Source organism: Xiphophorus couchianus, chromosome 8 (assembly GCF_001444195.1).
Source record: "Xiphophorus couchianus chromosome 8, X_couchianus-1.0, whole genome shotgun sequence".
NCBI lineage: Eukaryota > Metazoa > Chordata > Actinopteri > Cyprinodontiformes > Poeciliidae > Xiphophorus > Xiphophorus couchianus.
In genome coordinates, this window is record NC_040235.1 from 7,951,223 (window position 1) to 7,975,174 (window position 23,952).

At 40.1% G+C, this 23,952-nt stretch overlaps 1 protein-coding gene across 3 annotated transcripts in view; it reads left to right on the forward strand.

Moving 5' to 3' along the window:
• dpysl2b (dihydropyrimidinase like 2b) overlaps positions 1-19,383 on the forward strand; it is a 36,487-nt gene extending 17,104 nt beyond the window's left edge. For all 3 annotated transcript variants that reach the window (XM_028025004.1, XM_028025003.1, XM_028025005.1), the window contains 13 exons: positions 2,837-2,925; positions 3,001-3,185; positions 8,400-8,564; positions 8,943-9,004; positions 10,426-10,506; positions 11,490-11,558; positions 11,997-12,117; positions 12,988-13,144; positions 13,286-13,427; positions 14,933-15,103; positions 16,199-16,378; positions 16,459-16,624; positions 17,807-19,383. In XM_028025004.1, coding sequence (XP_027880805.1) covers positions 2,837-2,925; positions 3,001-3,185; positions 8,400-8,564; positions 8,943-9,004; positions 10,426-10,506; positions 11,490-11,558; positions 11,997-12,117; positions 12,988-13,144; positions 13,286-13,427; positions 14,933-15,103; positions 16,199-16,378; positions 16,459-16,624; positions 17,807-17,898 — 1,680 coding nt within the window. In that variant the 3' untranslated portion in view covers positions 17,899-19,383. The remainder of the gene's footprint in view (positions 1-2,836; positions 2,926-3,000; positions 3,186-8,399; positions 8,565-8,942; positions 9,005-10,425; positions 10,507-11,489; positions 11,559-11,996; positions 12,118-12,987; positions 13,145-13,285; positions 13,428-14,932; positions 15,104-16,198; positions 16,379-16,458; positions 16,625-17,806) is intronic.
• The last annotated feature ends 4,569 nt before the right edge of the window (positions 19,384-23,952 follow it).

Here is a 23,952-nt window from a genome sequence, read left to right on the forward strand (position 1 = left end):
CTCGTCTCTAAAGTGAGTTTTAGCGTCTTTTCCATCATTGTTTTGGTTTTACAGCCTGCAGCTGCTCCAATACTCTCTCATTAAACCAAGGAGTCACTTTACTGCAGCTGTTCTCATTACAAAAACAACAGTATGCTAAATGTCCAGCACAAAAATAAAGTTTTTTATTACATTTCTAACTGTAGATGTAAAGTTTAGTTTTACGTGTAGAAATAAATTGGTGGAGCTCATCTGTATTTTTGTCTGTTTTTAGTTGAAGTAAGACAAAATTAACTTAGAAGAAACTTTTCAGCAATTTATAGAGGTTTGTTGAAAGTAAATAATTCCTTAATATTGATGAAAAAGTTAAATGATCTGCCAGTAAAACAAGACATTTCAACTTGTGATATTCTACCGATAACCCTTGACGCACCGATCCACTTTATTCACTTCTGATACCGATATCTGAGGTTTAGTATCGGCCGAGTCCGATACAGAAAAACAGATGAATTCACTTACAATGTTTCTTTTTTTCAAAACACAGACATAAATGTACTAAAATGATAATTTATCTGATAACTTTGCACCAGTACTGAACATTTAAATATACAAATAGCTTCACAGCATTGGTCAAAAATATCTTTAATCAGTGCAGTTAACGTAAAACAAATAAGAAATACAGAAACAAAATGTTGGTCAAACGTGTAAGAATAAACTTCTCAAATGGTTCAGAAAGTTCAATTAGGAATCATAATGTAAAATGAATAATAAAGCGTAGAAATAGACGGAATAGATTTATTTTATTCATCATGATACCCAATTTAGAATTTCTCCCAATATTGAGGCTGATACCAATATTTGTATCGGATCGGCGCATTTCTCCCAATAACTTAGAAATGTTACTTCTAAGTTAGTTTTGTCTTATTTTGAGTGTAATAATATATTTAAACTAGTAATTAGACCAAAAGGTCTTGGTGAGATTTTGTGTTTTTGCGAAGTGGAAGCAAATTAGATGAGAAAATTTTCCAAGCTCGTCATTTTCTGTGGAAAAGTGGGTGTAAATACTTTGTTTTAAAGAATTACAGATAATTTTTACTCATCTCAGTCGGTCTGTCGTCCACTTCCTGTTTGCTTTATTCCTGTTTTCATGCTTGGCACAAACCCTGAACATTCACTAAATCAGGTGTGTCCAAAGTGTGGCACGTGGGCCATTTGTGGCCCCAAAAAATGTATCCAAAACCAAACAACTAATCAATAATTATTAATAACGACTCTGATTAATCTGATTAATTGCTTCAGACCTCGATTTGAGTTGCGACAATAAAACATTTTTGAATTTAACTGTAACACGGCTTCACTTTAATCATCCAGCAGTGAAGTTTAAGTTGCCAAATAAATGTAGTTTGGTTCTAAAGCAGAATTTACCGTCCGGACCTAAAGCTGACCAACTTTTGGACAGAAGTCCCGAAGCCTTGCAGAGATGTTTCGTTTAGTGGAGCCAGAGTGGCGCTGGGTCCGGTTCTGCTGCTGCCCGCCTCGAACAGAGAGGCCTTTGTTAGCCGGGGACGCCCGAGTCCTTGTGACCAGACCGGCTACGCCTTCTTTAGAGAGGGAGAGACGGGGACACTGGTGGATATGAGGGGCTCCCCTCCTCCTCCTCCTCTTCCTCTTCCTCTGCTGGTACCGCAGTGGGCGAGGATGATTGATCACATGCTTTTGGCTCTCATTGGTCGGCCCCTTGTGTCTCTGCAGTGCTGAGGCAGAATGGGTGTGTCCAACCAGTTCTTTTATTGTCTTCTGACCAGGGCCAGTCCAAGCCTTTTTGGGGCCCTAAGCAGATTTTCAATTGGGCCCTCCATACCAACATGTCCGAAGTTTCTCTATGTGTATACAATACATATCATTACTATTGTTTGTAATTAGCTTATGGATACCTTAAAATGTGAGTGTACGATCTCATCTCCCTGCTGGTGGCAAAAAGTTGCTAGCATTGATTGAGCATTGATGACTAGCATTGGTTTTAACTGTTAAACTTTCAATATAACGTGCTAAACCTTAAATTACTGCTAATATATGAAAGAAAAAGGGACGCAATGCTACACTACAACATCTAGACAACAAGCTCAGGAAAAAGATTTAATTTAGAAAAAACTAATCGAGGGAGTGGGAAGAAGGCTAGTTATGCTAATTTGACTATGATAACCTTGATATGTAGATGTGCTGTGGAATTTGTTGTGTTTTGGCTCAGTTACAAAAAAATAATAAAAATTAGGCAACCTAATCACCAACTCTGACAGATCATCAGCAGAGCAGGTGTTTAAATTAGCTAATCAACCGCCGCAGTGTTAGCTTAGCTAATAGCAGCGGTAGCTAATCTACCACAGTGATCAATTATTAATGATCACAAAATAAACATCAAACTGAAAACGTAAAACTCTAACAGACTGAATGTTCTGTTCTTTGTGTGGGAAATATTTGAGTGGTTTTTGGTGTTGAATCCTGAAACATAAAGTGGTATTGTTGTCAGTTGCCATGGCAACAAGTCTGTTTATTCAAGTGATTTTTCTCGAGTAAAATAGAAATAAAACGGCGTGTTAATATTGTAAGTAGGCTTGAAGATGGTTGGATTGGTTTGCTTTTAAAAGACTCTGAGATTTGTTGTGAACTGGAACTAAAGGAATAAAAATTAATTATTTTAATGTACATTTTGTAAAGCTGCTTTAGGAGACCCAGGAGAGCAACTTCTATAATAATTTATTTCCACTTCCACTGAATGGATATCAATAAATTATTGGAAACTAAAGCAGCAACTGATTTGATGATGTCCTGTCGTTGTTTGTTTTGTTTTTTTTGTCAGAGTGACCGTCTCTTGATCAAAGGAGCGAAGATCGCAAATGATGACCAGTCGTTCTGTGCTGACGTCTACATGGAGGATGGCGTCATTAAGTGAGTTTACGTCGTTTGTTTATGTTGCCCTCCGTTCCCTGCTCGGCCCAACCCGTTTCAATATTGCCGCTTCAGACAAATCGGAGAGAACCTCATCGTTCCCGGCGGGGTGAAGACCATCGACGCCCACGGTCGCATGCTGATGCCCGGCGGCATCGACGTGCACACGCGCTTCCAGATGCCCGACCGGGGCATGACGGCGGCTGATGACTTCTACCAGGGAACCAAGGCGGCGCTGGCCGGCGGTACCACGATGATCAGTGAGTCGCTCAACTGAAAAAGTTGCAATTCTTCATTTCATTTCATTTTTTGGGACATCAATTGTTTTTACCATTCTTGACTCATGGTGAGGGGCCAAATAAAATCATTTCAAGAGACACAAAAGGCTCCCAGACCCCACTTTGAACACCCCTGATTTAGCATAAATGCTAACTCACACTGTCTGATGAAATCAGTCTTGATTGTAAGAAAATGTACAATATTTCATATTAATCACATCAAACTTTATTTTATTCCCACAGTATTGTTTTAATCTTTTGGTCTTTTTCTCGTCATAAACCTTTGCATTTCTTTTATCTTTGCTAGCTTGATGAATTGACCAACAACCAATCAGACAAAAAGCATCAGAAATAAAAGATAAATAAATTATTTCAACTTATATGTACAACAAATTTGAAGAAGAAAAAGGCACCAAGGTATTCTTAAATACCCTGATGCCTTATTGGTTGGGAAAAATCTCATAATTGCATCAGTTATCATATAAAAGCATCTATTAAACAGCTTAAATAAATAAAAAATTCTAGCTATTATTCCTTGTTATTTCAGCTTTAAAAAGTAAAATATATTTGATGATTATGTGAATTATAAAAAAAACAAAGCACCTAATTGAAACTAAATGTCACAATAGTCCCCCCTGTACTGAATCAGCAGCAAAAACAAACTCCCTTCAGGCTAAACGCTGACTGCTGCAGTCAGGTCTGGAACATTGACGCAACAATAACCGCCGCCATTTTTAAGACAAAACAGAACCATACAATCAGAATAGCTCTTTAGAATATATTAGAAAATTCATTCATCCATCCATCCATCCATCCATCCATCCATCCATCTTCTTCCGCTTATCCGGGGTCGGGTCGCGGGGGTAGCAGCTTCAGAAGGGAGGCCCAGACTTCCCTCTCCCCAGCCACTTCTTCCAGCTCCTCCGGGGGAATCCCGAGGCGTTCCCAGGCCAGCCGAGAGACATAGTCCCTCCAGCGTGTCCTGGGTCTTCCCCGGGGCCTCCTCCCGGTGGGACGTGCCCGGAACACCTCACCAGGGAGGCGTCCAGGAGGCATCCTGACCAGATGCCCAAGCCACCTCAACTGGCTCCTCTCGATGTGAAGGAGCAGCGGCTCTACTCTGAGTCCCTCCCGGATGACTGAGCTTCTCACCCTATCTCTAAGGGAGAGCCCAGCCACCCTACGGAGAAAACCCATTTCGGCCGCTTGTATCCGCGATCTCGTTCTTTCGGTCATGACCCAAAGCTCATGACCATAGATGAGGGTGGGAACGTAGATCGACCGGTAAATCGAGAGCTTCGCTTTTTGGCTCAGCTCTCTCTGCACCACGACGGACCGGTACAGCGCCCGCTTGACAGCAGACGCTGCGCCAATCCGCCTGTCGATCTCCCGCTCCCTTCTTCCCCCATTCGTGAACAAGATCCCGAGATACTTAAACTCCTCCACTTGGGGCAGGACACCCCCCCTGACCCGGAGAAGGCACTCTACCCTTTTCCGGCTCAAGACCATGGCCTCGGATTTGGAGGCACTGATCCCCATCCCGGCCGCTTCACACTCGGCTGCGAACCGATCCAGCGAGAGCTGCAGATCACGATCCGATGAAGCCAAAAGGACCACATCGTCTGCGAAAAGCAGAGATGAGAGCCTAAGGCCACCAAATCAGATCCCCTCAACACCTTGGCTGCGCCTAGAAATTCTGTCCATAAAAGTGATGAACAGAATCGGTGACAAAGGGCAGCCCTGGCGGAGTCCAACTCTCACCGGAAACGAGCCCGACTTACTGCCGGCAATGCGGACCAGACTCTGACACCGGTCATACAGGGACCTGACAGCCCGTATCAAAGGGCCCGGTACCCCATACTCCCGGAGAACCCCCCACAGGGCTCCCCGAGGGACACAGTCGAACGCCTTCTCCAAGTCCACAAAACACATGTAGACTGGTTGGGCGAACTCCCATGCACCCTCCAGGACCCTGCCGAGGGTGTAGAGCTGGTCCAGTGTTCCACGACCAGGACGAAAACCACACTGCTCTTCCTGAATCCGAGGTTCGACTATCCGACGGACCCTCCTCTCCAGGACCCCTGAATAGACCTTGCCAGGGAGGCTTAAGAGTGTGACCCCTCTATAATTGGAGCACACCCTCCGGTCTCCCTTTTTGAACAGGGGGACCACCACCCCAGTCTGCCAATCCAGGGGAACTGCCCCCGATGTCCATGCGATATTGCAGAGTCGCGTCAACCAACACAACCCTACAACATCCAGAGCCTTAAGGAACTCCGGGCGGATCTCATCCACCCCCGGGGCCTTGCCACCGAGGAGCTTTTTAACCACCTCGGCGACCTCGCCCCCAGAGATTGGAGAGCCCAACCCAGAGTCCCCAGGCTCCGCTTCCTCAGTGGAAGGCATGTTGGTGGGATTGAGGAGGTCTTCGAAGTACTCTGCCCACCGGCCCACAACGTCCCGAGTAGAGGTCAGCAGCACACCATCCCCACTATAAACAGTGTTGGTGCTGCACCGCTTCCCCCCCCTGAGACGCCGGATGGTGGACCAGAATCGCCTCGAAGCCGTGCGGAAGTCTTTCTCCATGGCCTCTCCAAACTCCTCCCACGCCCGAGTTTTTGCCTCAGCAACCGCCCGAGCCGCATGCCGCTTCGCCCGCCGGTACCCATCAGCTGCTTCCGGAGTCCCACAGGCCAAAAAGGCTCGATAGGACTCCTTCTTCAGCCTGACGGCATCCCTCACCGAAGGTGTCCACCAACGGGTTCGAGGGTTGCCGCCGCGACAGGCACCGACAACCTTGCGGCCACAGCTCCAATCGGCCGCCTCGACAATGGAGGCACGGAACACGGTCCACTCAGACTCCATGTCCCCCACCTCCCCCGGGACGTGTTCGAAGTTTTGCCGGAGATGGGAGTTAAAGCTCCGTCTCACAGGGGATTCCGCCAGACGTTCCCAGCAGACCCTCACAACACGTTTGGGCCTGCCAGGTCTGACCGGCTTTCGCCCCCGCCACCGGAGCCAACTCACCACCAGGTAGTGGTCAGTGGACAGCTCCGCACCTCTCTTCACCCGAGTGTCCAAGACATACGGCCGCAGATCCGATGAAACGATGACAAAGTCGATCATCGAACTGCGGCCTAGGGTGTCCTGGTGCCAAGTGCACATATGGACACCCTTATGCTTGAACATGGTGTTCGTTATGGACAATCCATGGCGAGCACAGAAGTCCAGCAACAGAACACCGCTCGAGTTCAGGTCGGGTGGGCCGTTCCTCCCAACCACGCCCCTCCAGGTCTCACTGTCGTTGCCCACGTGAGCGTTGAAGTCCCCCAGCAGAACAAGGGAGTCCCCAGGAGGAGCACTCTCCAGAACCCCCTCTAAGGACTCCAAAAAGGGTGGGTAATCTGAACTGTCGTTCGGCCCGTAAGCACAAACGACAGTCAGAACCCGTCCCCCCACCCGTAGGCGGAGGGATCCTACCCTCTCGTTCACCGGGGTAAACCCCAACGTACAGGCGCCGAGATGGGGAGCAACAAGTATGCCCACTCCTGCCCGACGTCTCTCTCCCTGGGCAACTCCAGAGTGGAAGTATGTCCAGCCCCTCTCAAGGAGACTGGTTCCAGAACCAGAGCCATGCGTCGAGGCGAGACCGACTATTTCTAGCCGGAACCTCTCGACCTCACGCACTAGCTCCGGCTCCTTCCCCACCAGAGAGGTGACATTCCACGTCCCAAGAGCCAGTTTCTGCAACCGAGGATCGGACCGCCAGGGTCCCCTCCCTTGGCCGCCACCCATCACACAGTGCACCCGACCCCTTTGGCCCCTCCCACGGGTGGTGGGCCCATGGGAGGGGGGGCCCATGTTTCCTCTTCGGGCTGAGCCCGGCCGGGCTCCATGGGTAAAAGCCCGGCCACCAGACGCTCGCCATCGTGCCCCCCCTCCAGGCCTGGCTCCAGGGTGGGGCCCCGGTGACCCGCGTCCGGGCGAGGGAACACCAAGTCCAAGGTTTTCCTTCATCATTGGGGTCTTCGGGCTGCACTTTGTCTGGTCCCTCACCTAGGACCTGTCTGCCTTGGGTGACCCTACCAGGGGCATGAAGCCCCAGATAGCATAGCTCCTAGGATCATTGGGGCACTCAAACCCCTCCACCACGATAAGGTGGCAGCCCATGGAGGAGAGAAAATTCATTCAAGATCATTAATGTGTAGCCTTTCAATGTTCGGCTCAGGTCCAGTAGGTTGATTTAACAACAGAAATGTTCAAGTTCATGGTATTTATTCTAAAAAAAAGAGGAAATCAAGATGGTGGCTAACATCAGTCCAGCAGCTTCTGTCCCTAAACATTAACTAAAATATAAATAAATAACCATAAAGAAACTGCCAAACAATAGCTCTCACTGAGCAGTTAGCAGCAGTTAGCATTAGTTAACAGCAGTTAGCATCAGTTAGCAGCAGTTAGCATTAGTTAACAGCAGTTAGCAGCAGTTAGCATTAGTTAACAGCAGTTAGCATCAGTTAACAGCAGTTAGCATCAGTTAGCATCAGTTAGCAGCAGTTAACAGCAGTTAGCAGCAGTTAGCATCAGTCAACAGCAGTTAGCATCAGTTAGCATCAGTTAGCAGCAGTTAACAGCAGTTAACAACAGTTAGCATCAGTTAGCATCAGTTAACAGCAGTTAGCAGCAGTTAACAGCAGTTAACAACAGTTATCATCAGTTAGCATCAGTTAACAGCTGTTAACATTTGTAAAATTAAACACATCTAAAATGGACAACATTAATAATAATAATAATAATAATAACAGTTAAAAACATATACAAGACATAGCAAAATTACTCATGAAACTGTTTTGTCCAAATTTGTCCAAAGTAAATGTTGAAATATAACTTTTGTAAAGAAAACATAGAGCTGATCCTACTACATAGCGCAGTTACCGACGGCAACAGAAAAAAGTGGTCGTAACTGTCAGTTACTGGTTACTATGGGAACCTCCAACTGCCAACAGCAGCATAACAGAACTTAAAACACCAATAAATGTCATAAGACTTAACAAAATGAATTCAAAGAATAAATAAACACATTTTGACAAACTTCATATCTATAACATTGTTAAAATAAAAGCCTGTCAGAAATGCTACACCAAATTTGCCTGTTTAAAAAGCTCCGGTTGAACTTCTGGTTTCTGTTCGCATGTCCAGTTGACCATGTAGTTCCCGAGCCCGGCGTCAGCCTCATGTCCGCCTTTGAGCAGTGGCGCGAATGGGCTGACGGCAAGTCCTGCTGCGACTACTCGCTGCACGTCGACATCACCGAGTGGCACAAGGGGATCCAGGAGGAGATGGAGACGCTGGTGAAGGATCACGGTACGAACGCTGGACGTCGGATCCGTCCGTACATCACAACGAAACAAACAAAATTGGTAGAAAATCCATAGAAACCTGTTAAAATTTAAGGAGTTTTTCTCACAACCTATATTTGTTCCAAATAAATTATTTAAGGAGTTTTAAGGAAGGAGATACAATCTCTTAATATACTATTAAGGTTGGGTTTTTTTTTGTTTTACTTTCAAAAAAATATGAAAGAAGAAGAAAAGTAAGTAAATGAAGGATTTAAATCTGAAGTGGGTCTAACAGCTTGGAGATTCTTGTAACAGTTTGCTTTCATTGTCTGCTTAAAGAAATTCATTTGAGATCTTCATATTTCCTGCTTTCATGATAATTTTTTAATCTGGTTATTTTCAGGTGTCAACTCTTTCCTGGTCTACTTGGCGTATAAAGATATTTTCCAGCTTACTGATGCTCAGGTAAGGCTCCTTTATTTCTCCAAACAACATTTACATCCACCCTGAATTATTCTGCCGTGTGAAAATTCATAAATCTGTAATTAAATTAGCATAATGTTACAAAATGTATGTTGTAGCGCATCAGTTTGTCTTGTAAATCAGATTAAAATGGAAATGTCTCTTTAAATAAAGCTTGATTGCGGTGATTTTGAGTATCAGCAGTGGTTTTTTCTGTATTTTCTGAGAATGGCTGGGACTTTACCATATGATTTTATGATAAAATAAATCAAGCCTCTGGCAAATCCAGAGTCTGTTTGTCTTGGCGAGACTTTTTCTCAAAATGAGAGTCTGAGTGTTTCTCTTGGGAGAGTGAGATGTAATAAAAGCCACGTCTCAGCGCAGATCTCTCTCTGAGTCATGGTGAAAATGAATTAATCTCGTTCGGCACAGATCTGCTTCAAAGATCTGTGCCGGCTTTTGCACCTGCGTGAGGAATGCCGGCTGCAGTTTATTTCTCTTTTGTTTCCGCTGAACTCTGACGGCGTCACGCTGTTGCATGTTTGATTCCTTCAATGAACCCATTTTACTGCAATACCCAGGAAGTTGTAGAAACTTTGGGAAAAAATGTTTACTTTTCAGTTCAAAACCTTGTTTCCAGATTGAATAATGAGATGCTGTTTGTAAAAAATAAACTAATAATCTGGGTTCTTTAGTCATAAGAGAAAGAAAAAGTCATATTTTCATAATATTATTTATTAATTTATAAAATGTCACAGTTTCAAACTAATTGTTTAATTATTTAGCTAAATATTTAGATTACAAACTACACAGCTAGCTAATTAAATATTTAGTTGGGAAGCTGACCGACTTAATATTTAACTCTGGCATAAATATTTAGTGAGGAAGCTAAATATCACTCTCCAAATTAAATATTTAGATCTGAGCTAGCTTGGAAATATTTGGCTAACTCAGAGCAGGAACGCTCTGATTTAGCCTTCTAAATACTAAATGTTAGCTCAATATATAGTAAGTTAAAAATATTTAGCTAACCTAGAGCTAAATATTTAGCACAGAGCTAAACAAGCTAAATGTTAGCTCAGAATAAATATTTAGCTCAGAATACTTAGTTCACAAACTAAACACTGAGCTAGCTAAATATTTAGCTAATATTCAAATTACTTGCTAATAAACTGAAGTGGACCACAAAAATAAAAGGTGGGTCTTGTGTACCTCTACAAACTCCTGCTACCTACATGCTAGCATGCTTGCTAACTTAATATTTAGTTAGTTTATTAAATATTTAGCTTGCTAACTAAATTGTCAGTTGGAAACTGTGACATTTATAAATGAGTGAGTAAGATGGTGAAAATATCACTTTGAAAAATGACTTTTTCACAGATATGTAGATATTTTCATCAAATAGTACATTTTAATCGATGCAGGTGTACGAGGTGTTCAGCGTGATCCGCGATCTGGGAGCCATTGCCCAGGTTCACGCCGAGAACGGGGACATCGTTGCTGAGGTATGAATATGAGCTGTTTTCCCTTAACCGGGATCCAAATATTTAGCTTGTTTTGCATGTTTTTGTACTTCCATTTTGAGTTTCTACCGCTTTTAAAAACAGCCAAAACACTTTAAAAATCTACCCTCCCTCCCCATTGTTTGACAATAAGTAAAGGTTTTTTGGTTTCTGAATGTAACAATTCAGCAGGCACTGCCCAGCCGTTACCTAGCAACCAAAGCAGAGTTCCGCCGGTTACCTAGCAACTCAATTGGAATTCCGGCACATTTGGCCAGCTGGTTTTACTGCTTTATGTGCTGGACAATGGTTGCTTGAAGAACTGTTGTTTCCCTGAACACAGCAAATTCATTTGAAAGCCGATCATTTTATCGTTTATTTATTTTTTATTTTGCCTTAACATCCCAGTTGTTTCTGTGTGTTTTTATTCATTGATATGTATATATTTATTGTTGCCTTTGAGAGTTGCTATTTTTTAAGTTTCGTTGTGCTTTTGTTCATGCACAATGACAATAAAATGAATTCTGATTCTGATGGTTGCCAATTATGACACAATATATATATTTATTATTTTTAAATAGTATGGACTACTTTTTGTCTCAAAATAAAGCTATTTTCATGTGTAAATGCTGATTTGAGGGTGTAGCCAGCAGGAATTTATTTGGATTTAAAGTGAGAAGATGCACTCAAACAGCTCATTCTGAAAGGAGCTCAAGATACACAGACTAAAACGTCATTATTTAAGAATAATTTTGTGCAGAAAATGTAATGACCATGCTTTGTGTGGCCTGTAGTCCTGTTCTAACATGTACGAGTCGCGCTCGATGGCCGCCAAATGGCCTTTGTAATTGCCACCAGATGAGGACAGTCGGTGACGGGGGGTCATGGCTGTGATCGGTTTTCTCTGCTGTTGATCGGAAACACCTGGACGTGACTCAGCGGTTGACTTTTCCAACGAGTTTGTTTGTGTGTTTGTGCGTTTTTAGGAGCAGAGGCGGATCTTGGAGCAGGGGATCACCGGACCTGAAGGACACGTGTTGAGCCATCCAGAGGAGGTGAATGCTTGGACTTTGCATTTCTACTCCTGCCTCTTTCTTTGCCAGAACAGTTTGACCTTTACAGTCGTTCTCTGCTTGGTACTGAAGTGTTTGACAGTTTTATAATCGTTGGACAATTCTCTGCCTTGGCGAAAACAAGACGCCAAAACAAAGGATGGGGTTTGTCATCAGGACATCTGTTATAAAGATAACACTGTGTTGTTGCTATAACATTTATTTTCTTCCCCTTTTCCTTCTATCTGGTGGGAAAAAGTACAACATTGATGTTTAAGCTTGACTGTAAAACATAAGTCAGGGCTAAAAAAAGATTGTATTTCATTTGTGTTTACCTGCTTTTACTGATACAACTAAATAAAGTCACCCAATTAGACGCTTAGAGAAGATTTTGATGTCTATGTCTACACTGTTTTTCATGAAGCCGCCTTTGTTTTCCAGGTGGAAGCGGAAGCTGTGAACCGCGCGGTGACGGTGGCCAATCAGACGAACTGCCCGCTGTACGTTACCAAGGTGATGAGCAAGAGCGCTGCTGATGTCATCGCTCAGGCTAGGAAGAAGGGTGAGGAAAGTATATATAAATGTGTCTTTTTTGCTAATTTTGGCCGTTTTTACAAAGCAGAACAAAAACAAATAAGTATTTTGATAAGCCTGATTTTATTATAATGTGAATACAAATATTTCATGAATAATTCATTATGTTTTTAGTAAATAACTCAATATATGTATTTTCAATTTTATTTAAGCTTTACATACATAAATATTTATATGGCAAATTAGATGTTTTATTGCCTTGAGACACTTTTGACAATCTATGCAACACAGCAACATGAAAAAAAACTTATATATGTACAAATTGACAACGTACACATGTTATGATTTTTAAAAAATATCTCATTTATAGAGTTAAGAAATTGTTGAAGCTTTTTAATTATTATATATAATTTTTTAAAGTATACTTCTCAAGCTTATTGATATTATCTCGTGCTTGCAGGAGAGGACGTCTGTAAAATAGAAAAACAAATCTGAATTTTCTATCAAAATTCTGACATTTTTCTCAAAATTTTTCATTTTTTCTGACTTTTGATTCTGAAGAAAAAGTTTGAATTTTTTTTGTTGTCAGTGGTCGTAAATGCTTATTCAGTAAAAATCAATGTGGCAAAAAGAAAAAATCAGTTTTTAAAACCTTTGTTCCTGTAAATTACAAGGGTCTGTTAAGGTCCTAGTAGATATAACAAACAAGGACATTTCTGAGTTAGAAAAGTATAAAAATTGCTCCAAAAGTTTGGAATTAATCTCCTAAATGTTCATTATTATTCTAAAAATGTCTGAGTTTTTTGGCAGACATTTTTCTGTCCACAGTGTCCCTAACATGCTGTTGCAGTAACCTGCCTCTGTCTGGTAGCAGATCCTTATTGTACCATTTTTCCAGGCACTGTGGTCTATGGAGAGCCGATCACGGCCAGTCTGGGGACGGACGGGTCGCACTACTGGAGTAAGAACTGGGCCAAGGCTGCGGCTTATGTCACGTCCCCTCCGCTGAGTCCTGACCCGGCCACTCCGGACTATCTCAACTCCCTGCTGTCCTGGTAAAAGTTGGATCCAACTGGAGACACATTTGGAAATGTTTCTGTCTCAGCATTCCGGTTATATTCATTTTCTTTCTTTCTTTTTTCTTTCTTTCTGTGTGTGTGTGTGTGTGTGTGTGTTGTCCTTTTTAATCTTTCTAGTGGCGACCTGCAGGTGACAGGAAGTGCACACTGTCCCTTTAACACAGCCCAGCGCGCTGTGGGGAAAGATGACTTCACCTTGATTCCTGAGGGTGTCAATGGCACAGAAGAGAGGATGTCAATCATCTGGGACAAATGTGTGGTACGTGTCCTGGCCAGGGCCGGCCCAAGACGTTTTGGGGGCCAGAGCAGATTTTTATTTGGGGCCCCCCATCCCAACCTGTCAACAACAAATTCTTTATAATTCCTGAGTAACTCTATATGTGTAACAGGCCTATTATCATTATCATTCCTTTTTATTAACTAAAATCATACCAATGTTATTATATTGATTTTAATTTGACAGGAGTAATAAACTGAAAAAAAATTGGAGTGTGGTATTTAAGTGTATATGGAGCTGAATTGGGGCAAAAAGTTTGATCAACTGAAAAAAAATAGGACTGAAGAAAAAAAAGAAAGATTTGAACTGAAGAAGAAAAAAAATTTGAAACTGAAAACTTATTTTTGAAACAAAATTTAAATAAAAAAAAGATTTGAAACTGAAAGAAGTTTTGAATTGAAAAAATGAAGCGGAAATATTATTCTGAAACTGAAAAAAAATCAAAACTGAAAATAAAGATTTTAAACTTAAATAATTTTTTTTAAAACAAAAACCTGAAACTTAAGAAAATGGTTGTATATTATGAAAAGTAGATCTGAATTTTTTTTTCATTTTCACATCTTTTATTTCTGTTTCAAATCTATATTTTTTTTCAGCTTGTTTTTTTTCTTTTGAATAAACTTTATGACACTAATTTAGCTCCATAAGTGCAGCATATTATTTTAACCATCTGAAAGTGACATCAGCTGATCAACACTAAATTTACAGTTAACAAGTTTGATATATTTCCCCAATAGTAGCCAAAGCTAATATTGTGTAGTTCTGGTGTTTTACACTGTCGGCGCAAAACAGCAGCTCAGATCTCTGACCTGCTTTTCTCTTTATTACTGTCAGTTCTCCAGAGAAACGAGCTGCTAGCAGCGCTGCTAATTCACGGTCATTCTGTTACGAAACTTAACGATCGTGTTCCTGTCGCTCCCCGTGATTAAACTCACAATTACAATAATCTGTACTGAGCAGCTCTCTGATAGCAGACGGTTTGTCCGTAAACAAGTTTTACTAAATATTGTATTATAACCGAAAAGAAAGATGTAACTTCTATCATGAATATAGATTAGCAAAAAATCCTACAAATTACAATGAAATACTGCTAATTCCAGTGGGCGCCGGAAGTAAGACCCATAATCGTTTCCCCAGTAAGCCTCCCAGGAATAAGGTGAATAGAAATAGTTTTTTTTTTCATGTGTAATACTATTTAGTTTGTGTTATTCAATGTTATTCTAAATATATTTGTATTTTTATTATGCTAGCTTGGTGCTCTTGGGGCCCCCTGGTGGTGTGGGGGCCCTAAGCAGCTCTTTAATTTGCATATTTTTTGACAAAAAGTTTTTTCTTTCAAAAAATGCTTTAGGCAAAAACTAACCACTTTTGGTGAAACAAAACAATTGAGAACAGTCAAACAATTGGTCAGGAACAATAGACTAAACATGCAACATGGGAGCTTAGAGATCAAGCCAGTTCTAACACTCAGTTGTAATGTATTCCAGGTGACTGGTAAGATGGATGAAAACCAGTTTGTAGCCGTCACCAGCACCAACGCAGCCAAGATTTTCAACCTGTACCCCCGCAAGGGCCGCATCGCAGTGGGTTCGGACGCGGACCTGGTGCTCTGGGACCCGGACGTCACGAAGATCATCTCTGCCAAGAGCCACAACTCCGTACGATGTCCTCCATTTTCTGAAACCGGTGTCAGTGGGAGCGAGGGGTTGTTAGTCCACTGCTGTGGTGGCTGGGAAGACTGCTGAACAGGGCGTGGGCCTCACACGGTGTCGAGGGAGTGATGTCATTCATAAAATCTGCCAGAGAACTGAAACACATCAGGGTCTGATTGTTTGCAGGCTGCCTGTCTGTGTATGCATGTTTTAGAAAGACATGGAGACCATTGCTGTGGATGTTCTGGGAATCTGATAATTTAATCCTGTTATGTCCCCGAGCCTCTTTTTGTTCCATGGGAGAAATTATGTATAGCAGCGTGTGAGTAATGGGGTGGCTAATCCTACTGGTGAGCTCATGTTGGGATAAAGTTTTGCCAGATTGCCATGACCTCAGCGTTAGCTTCAGTAGCTTTTAGGAAAAAGCATTATAAGTGGACACACACAAACACACAAATCTCTTCATTGGCCAGGCCTCCTCATCTGTTGGGACAAAAATGAACGCCTCTGTGTAGCCATTAGCTTGAATTAGTCCATTACTGTTAGCTTAATTAGATGTCATTATTAAAGCACTGTTTACTTTAATATCTACTAGACTAAATAGCATTTAGTTTTGGTAGATACTAGCTTGAATAGATGTTAGTTAGATGTTAGGTATTATCTGTTAACTTTAGGTAAGTGCTAGTTTAGCAAAATGCTAACTCGAGCTGCTGTTAGCTTAAGTATTTGTTAGCTTTGATAGCTGTTAGTATTATTAGATGTTAGTTTAGGCAGCCATTAGTGTTAGTAACTGTCAGTTAAAGTAGCTGTTGGTGTTTATAGCTGTTAACTGCTAGCTTTTGTAGCTGTTAGCTTGAGTTTCTGATAATTTATGTAGGTTATTATCTAAAGGTTACATTCTACTGCAGTTAAAAGACCAAAAATTAATTCAGTCTTCTGGCGGGGAAAAAAGTCTGTCTTGAACTTCTTTTAAGTTTTGTTATTTCAGCAGTTGTAACTTGGGAAAAATACCAAAATAAACAAATTGACAGAATGAATTCAAATTCTTCTAGTTTGCAAAAAATAACCCTATTTTTTATGTGCTTACTTTTCTTTTCTTAGACCGTAGAGTACAACATCTTTGAAGGCCTGGAGGTGCGCGGTGGGCCTCTGGTGGTCATCAGTCAGGGAAAGATTGTTTTGGAGGAGGGGACTCTCCACGCCACTGAGGGCTCAGGACGCTTCGTGGCCCGTAAACCTTTCCCTGACTACGTCTACAAGAGGATAAAGGCTCGCAGCAGGGTATAGTGCTGCATTGTTGTTTTGAGGACTGTCGTTTTGGTTCTTGCATTTAATATTGCGTGTTGTTTTTCTTATTGCAGCTGGCTGAGCTGAGGGGTGTGCCTAGAGGACTGTACGACGGACCGGTGTGCGAGGTATCCGTCACTCCTAAAACTATGACCCCCGTTTCTTCTGCAAAGACCTCACCTGCCAAACAACCCAACCAGCCTGTCCGCAACCTGCACCAGTCTGGCTTCAGCCTGTCCGGTCAGTCAGGAACCATCAGTCCATAAACTTTACTGACAGTCAGGAACCTGTAGATTGTTTCTGTCTGGTAGGAGAAAGGTGATACTTTGAGTTTATTTCAAAAATATAACCCAGTTGAAGATTTCAGACACTGCCACCATTTGGAAGAAAGCCAAGCTTTTGGCTAATTGGTAAAGACTTCTAGAAAACTTGAAGAATATTTTGGTCATATTTGAAAATGTAAGGAACCAATGAGGAGCTGTGCTTTATTTTTACTGTGTCAGACATGGGGTTGGCTTAAGTTTCTGTGTCAATAATGAGATATTTATGATCTAATCAACCATTTTAAACCATATAATGCCATTAATCCACTGTCATGGATGATACCATGATTTTAACATGATAAATATATAAAACTGTGGATTAAATTGAGAATTAATTAATCCATTTGGGTTTCTACTGCTTCAAAAAAAAAAAAAAAAAAAAATCCCAGATGGTTTTTGACAATACGTTCACGTTTCTTGTTGTCTGGACAATGAGCCGTTTCAAAAACCTGAGGAATGCAACGTCACAAATCCACAAGCACCGACCCTTCACCCAGTAACCCCAGAGAAGCCTGGCCCATTACCTAGCAACCCCAGCGGAATTCCGCCCGTTACCTAGCAACACAAGATGAACTCCAAGATATTAGGTCAGCTGGTTTTACTGCTATATTAATTCAATTCAAATTCAAAAATACTTTATTGAACCGAAAGGGAAAGTAAATGTTGTTGTAAATCATATTAATTCAAAAACAAGAGTTTTTTTTGTAAATGGTGGTTACCGCCTTTGCTGTCTGTATTACAGCAAATTTGAAGAAACCTCTTACTAAAGACACTCTGTTTTTCTAATACAGAATCATGAAGAGAATAGTCAGGATGAATGCGCTGTACAATGGCTGCTGAAAAAGACTAATGTTTTGTTGTTGACTTACCATTAGGAAACCACTTGCTCCATTCTTGTTGGTTTCAAAGATGTACAGCTGTGTGTTTGCGCATCTGTAAACATACAACCATATGAGTTGAGTTGGGGGCGTGGCCAGCAGCAGATTATTTGGATTTAAAGTGGCAAGACAACCTGAAACGTCTCAAAAATGTAATGAACATGTTTGGTTTTGACGTGTTCAAGGAGCCATAACAGCTCACTTTCTGTTTGGCTACACAGGTGCTCAGATTGACGACAACGTTCCACGCAGGAACACCCAGCGCATTGTGGCGCCCCCGGGTGGCAGGGCCAACATCACCAGCCTGGGTTAAAGCTCCGCCTCACAAACCCTGACCCTTAACCCTGCCTAGGAGGAAATTTGTCAAAGGATAGCATTCAGCCGGTGAGATCAAGTCGAGAGGAGCCGAACCTTTCACTGCGCCTCACCGTAGATCCCGGCACTTCCTCCTATGCAGTTTTTCTCACCTACCAACTTTCCTGTTTCCCCAGCCTCTATTGGACGCAGTTAGAAATAAATAGAAAACAAACATAAAGGAAGAAAGAGAAAAAAATAACACTGCTTTTTGAGCACTTTTGACTGCATCGTTTTGGTTTTTTTATATATATATTGTTCTTACTTTATTCCATTTGTCCTTTTTATTTTTTGCTTTGCAGTTTTTGTCGGGGGTTCAGGTGAGTCAGTTAGGACAAAAAAGGCTGTTTATGCAAGATGCTGTATTTCTGTTCATTTCTTTTACTTTTTGTTTTGGTTGTAGCTGAATTGAAGAATGGGTAACAAATTGATCAGTCTTAAAGGTGTTGCAGCAGTAAGGTCAAGAATCTCAAATTCCGTTGATAATTTACAATGAATGCTGCCTTAAGAGTTGAAATAATGAAAGAGATTTTTTAAATCTTGTTTTTAGTTTGTTTTGCAGTGTATCTGTGGCATGTGATGGTTGGAAAACCGTCACGTTTCATTTCTGTTTTCGGTCATAACTGCATTGCAGAATTGGTGGTTGAGAAGTTTTATTTTGTCAGACTTAGCCCTTCCATGCCTTATTGTCTCTTTACATCCTCGATCTGTCCCGCCTGGGAAGTGACTGATTTTCCACTTTGTTTGCATTCCTGAGTTACAAAGGTCCAAATTTCACAGCGGAAGCTGCGAAAAGCTGCGAAATTCCCAGCCGTCCTCCACCAACCAACCAACTGCTGCTTTAGCATACAGACTGTTTTCTACTCATCGAAATCTCTCCTTCATTTCCACTTTTTATGTGCCTGAACAAACAGAAGTTGTACTGATATTTTGATTTTGTTCTTTTTTTTAAAATTTGTTGTTGAAGTAAGTGAAGGATGTAAGATAAAAAGATGTAAAATAGCCAGGATTAACCGATTCAAAGGTGCCAGATTTTTGTGCTTTCGTAGGGGCTTTTCAGCTCGATTGAGCCCTACGCAAAGGAAAAACGAGATTGATATCTTGAAATGTTCTAATGTTTTAGAGTTTTTACCTTGTTGTCAAACTGCTTTTTAGTGTTATTCTGTAACTAGGTGCCTAAGGGCTGAGCACTATTGATTTACGCTTGAACATAGACATGAGCTAACGTAGTTCTGACTGATATTTAGTGTTGATGCGGATGAGGGATGGGACACCAACAGGAGGCGCCTGCAAAAAAAGAGTTAATTTTTCACCAAATATTTAGCTTCAGCTAAATATTTGCTACATTAGCATGATGGCAACTAATGGTACGCGGATGGTAATATCCGCTAGAGTGAATACCAGCATGCTATTGTTAGCATTCATGCTAATTATGGGCCATGAACAATTATGTGCTCATTCTTAGCATGCTACAGAAGCACTAGCATTCACAAAAACAATAGTCTAATACCTATTATGCTAACACTAGAATGCTAATATTGACATCTACATCTAAGTATGAGGCTCAGTTAATGGATGGATATTAGAATGCTAACAACTAGCTATAGTATGGTAATGTTCAAAGCTAATAATTGTCATTTTCATGCTCCCAAAAACAAGTACTTCTGCTTTTGTTAGCATCCTGATTCAAATCTAAAACCACAACCTGGAGTTAATTCTTTAATTAAATGAATTAGCTTTGGGCGTAATTTTTAATTTAAAGATTTCTTTTGATAGACAATTCCTGCAAGTCTCTGTTTATGCTAGCATGTTAGTAGCTAATGTTAGTAAGCTTGCATTCACACCTATAAAACTGCAATTTTCAGTTTTGTTGTCGTTCTAGGATTTGAGTAATATTTAAATGCATAAATTACAGTATAAAGTGCAGATCGTGAATTATACCCAGGAACAGCTGGGTAATAATATCCACTACTTATTCATTCAAAGTATCTTAAGTAAATGAGTAAATATTTGAAATTTCAGTCAGTTCATCAATTACTTAATTGATGAACTGACTGAAATTAAGCTTTTTATTTTAATCATATTGTCAAAGCAAAAGATTTAATTTGCTTTGAATGGCTTTAGCTTTAATGCTAGCTAGTCTGTGCTAATCTGGCCTGTGAACAGTATTGAATAATAAAGCACTACTTTTCTCTTTTGGCATCCGTTACATGAAGCATTATTCCATTTGCAATGACTGGAAACCTTTTGAAAGCCCACTGTTTTTAAAGATTTATTATGCAGTTGAGTTTGTCTAAAAACACAGTAACACGACTTGGCAGCGAACCGCGCTTTCACCCCCTTCCTCTGAACTTTTTCTCTCCCCACTCCTTTGGCTGTTGGCGACAAACCTCTAACCTCTGTTTGTCATGGCAACTCAGTGCTATTACCGACAACTCTGCGCCGACATATTTTTTAAATTATGTTGTTGTGTGGACTCCAGATGGTTCCGACAAGATTCTGCAGGCTTAGAAGAATTGACTTTGATGCTAAAAACGGCAAACGTCTCCACTGGCGTCCTCGGTGTGTCTCATGCCTCCTCCGTTTACACGCACAGCTTTACTCCTTTGATGCTCTGTCAGCTTGGATGCTTTCTTTCTATGCCATATTACGCTAACGCTATATGAGTGACATGTATGTACCCAACATGCTGCAGACTGACAGGTTCTTCCTTCTGCTCTGAGGTTGTTGATGCTGTTGAACGCCGCCTTCCCCCCCCTGAGGCCCGTAGTCACCCCAAACCTCCTCCTCTGTAAGCTCTCCCCCTACTTTTTGTGAAAGTGAAACTGTGTGATGGTGTTTCGTCCTGGTGGCTGTAGGGTTTCTGGGATGCTTGCTTGTTATGACGAAAAGATCATGTGGGCAGCGGAAAATAAAATAAACGAAACAAGAACTTCAGAGTATTAAGCGTTTCCTTTTGTTGTTCTTGTTTGACACTTGCAGCTTCACTCATTAGTTAATGCTGTTCACATCATAGGCGATTCATATCAGTCGATATTGATGATTATTGATTTGGGTTTTTTTTTGTTTAAAATATTTGAAATACTGCCAGACATGTGAAGTGACCTTTCTTGTTTCATATACAGTTTTCACTTCAAACCGTTGTTGTTCATTTTTAAGCAGTTATGAAGCAAAAAATCTTAAACTGCTGCTGAGCAAGTTACTCAAGTAGTTGCTAGGTAACCAAAGAGTGAGTTTGTTGATTCCACCAACTGCCGTAAGAGATTCAGTTCAGTTCAATTCAAAAATACTTTATTAATCCCAAAAGAAATGTTATTAAATTTTTATTATTTCATAATGTTTTTTTAAATTAAATAATTTTATATATTGAATTCTATATAGTTAATATTCTGATGTATTATTGGTTGATATTGATCGTGTGTCTACTGCATTATCGCTATCGATTAGTTGTCCTACTTGTAGTATTTATTGGACTACACTAATTTATTATTTTTTTTCTTTAATTTTCACAATAAATACGAATAATTAATGTAGCAACTAAAGGAAATCATAAATGAAAAGGTATAAACATATACCTGACCTGTAGTCACATGAAGAGAATGTTAGATATTTAACTCGAAAGACTATTCCAAATTCAAATAAATTCAAATTCAATTAAAAATACTTTATTAATCCCAAAGGTGAAATTAAGTATATTAAATATATTTCATATAAGTCTGGACAATAAATCAATAACTTCATATATCTCAGTAGATAACACATCTGATAGAATAGTCAATATTCAATAAATAAGATATCCACTGAAGCAAGGTTGGTGAAATCAGCTAACTCACTTGCTCTTTGGTTACCTAGCAACTCACACAATCTTTGGTTACCTAGCAACAACTTGTTGAGTAACTTATGCAGCAGCAGTTTTTAAGGTTTGGACTCTGTGCTTCACAACTGCTTAAAACGAAACAGCGTGGCGTGAAAACAAGATTTTCTATTTCAGATATTTAAAACAAAAAAAACTATTCAATAATTCTCGATATCGACTGATAAAAAAAAAAGCTTTTTTTCAGCCATGATTTCAAATATGCAAAAATGACACAACAAAAACATTAGCTTATTCATTTCCATGTTGCTTAATCAAAATGACTTTCGCATTTCTGTAAGATGCAGAAAGATTTATTTCACATTCAGGATTGTTAAAATGCTTTCCACTGCTGCTGTAATGAATCTAAATATTTTGAAAACATCAAATCAGTTTAAGTCGTTTCCTCTTTTTAAAAATCTGTCCTGAAACTTGATGGGTGACATTTTTTCTATCACCTTTGTACATAATTAAACTGACCTATAGTCAAAGTTTAAAGGACTATATGAAGGTCTTCTGGCAATGGCAACAAAGTGACATCATTAATGATTAGTCAATGGTTAATTAATTGTCACCAAGTCGTGTATAATGTTGACCCTTGACCCACTGTAATGATTTAGGTCAATGTATATCCATGTGTTGGAACGGTACAGTCAAAGTCCGGCCCTAAATCCAATCGAGAATCTATGAAAGATTTTTATTTTAAAGAATAAAGAGCAAAACGTCAGTTTCAAGAACTGTAAAGTTGGTACAGACACACCCCAGGGTCTTGGAACTGTGATTACAACAAATGCATGCCACACTATTCAGATTTTTACTTGTAAAACTAAAATAGCAACAGCAAATTAATTTCCCAAATAGCTTCTTTCAATCTTGAATTAAATATAAGCCAGTAACGCTAATCGTGTGGCATCTCAAAGCTTTTTAGAGGAATCCAGAGATATTATAGTTTTCCACTAGGGGGCGGTGCTGTCCTATTTACAGATCAAGCTTGTTGAGACCCAACACGTGTTTCTATAAATCCTTCATCATTCAACAGCAGCTGCTAAATAAAATACATCAGTTACGCATTTTAAATAATCAACTACAACATATTTACCGGAAGTCTGAATTAACTTGATACTTTTATGTTTAAATTAACCTTTTATTATTTTATAAATGCTAAACTAATGAATTTTCTTTCAAATAAATTATTTACAAGGTTTATGAGAGCATTGTGGCCCCCAGTGGCCAGTTTGTGTTCCAACTATCAAGAGTTACACTTCTCAGAATAATTAGCTTGAAAAAGGAAGGAGAAATTGCTTGGATTCTTTAAAATCTGATGAAATATATGGAAGAGTGTTAGGGCCACTTTGGAAAGCAATAATCTGACATTTATTCTCCAGATTAAAGTCAGAATTATGAGGGGGAAAAAGTCTAAACTTCTTTATTCAGTATTCAGAATATTCTTTTTTAAAAATTAAATGTCAAATTCTGGAAGTTATAATTCAAATTCATTTTTTCAGACTAAATCTCACATTCTGGAAAGAAAAAAGTCAAAATTGTGACTTTTTTTCTGATGAAATTCCAAATTCCAGAAAAAAAAAGAGAAATCTGAGATGGTTTTATATAAAATTTGGGATTCTGGGGGGGAAAAATTCTGAATTTAGATTTTATTATACTAAATTTTAAATTCTGAAAAAATTCAGAGGAGGTTTTTTTCATGTTAAATTTCACGGAAATAAGCAGAATTCTGATTATTTTTCATGTTAAGATTCTAATTCTAGAAGAAAAGTCAGAATTCAGTTTTTTTTCAGATTAAATGTCAAATTCTAGAAAAAAATGTTAGAATTCCTTTTTTTCACATTAAGATTCAAATTCTAGAAAGAAAAAGTCTGAATTTTTACTTTTTTAAGATTAAATTCCTAATTCCTGGAAAAAAGTGATAATTCTGATTATTTCCTTTTTTTCAAATTCTGGGGAAAAAAGTCAGAATTTTGACTTTTTCTTAACTGGCCCTAATCCTTTCCAATAGCCTTACATTTATGTTCTGGAAAACAAATAACCTTTTAGGGCTACATATCAGTTTCTATCCTTTATTTAACATATTTAAGTTACATTTCTCCTTTTCGCAAAATAATCCAGCTCATGTATTTCAGGTTCATCTGAAATCACTTTAAT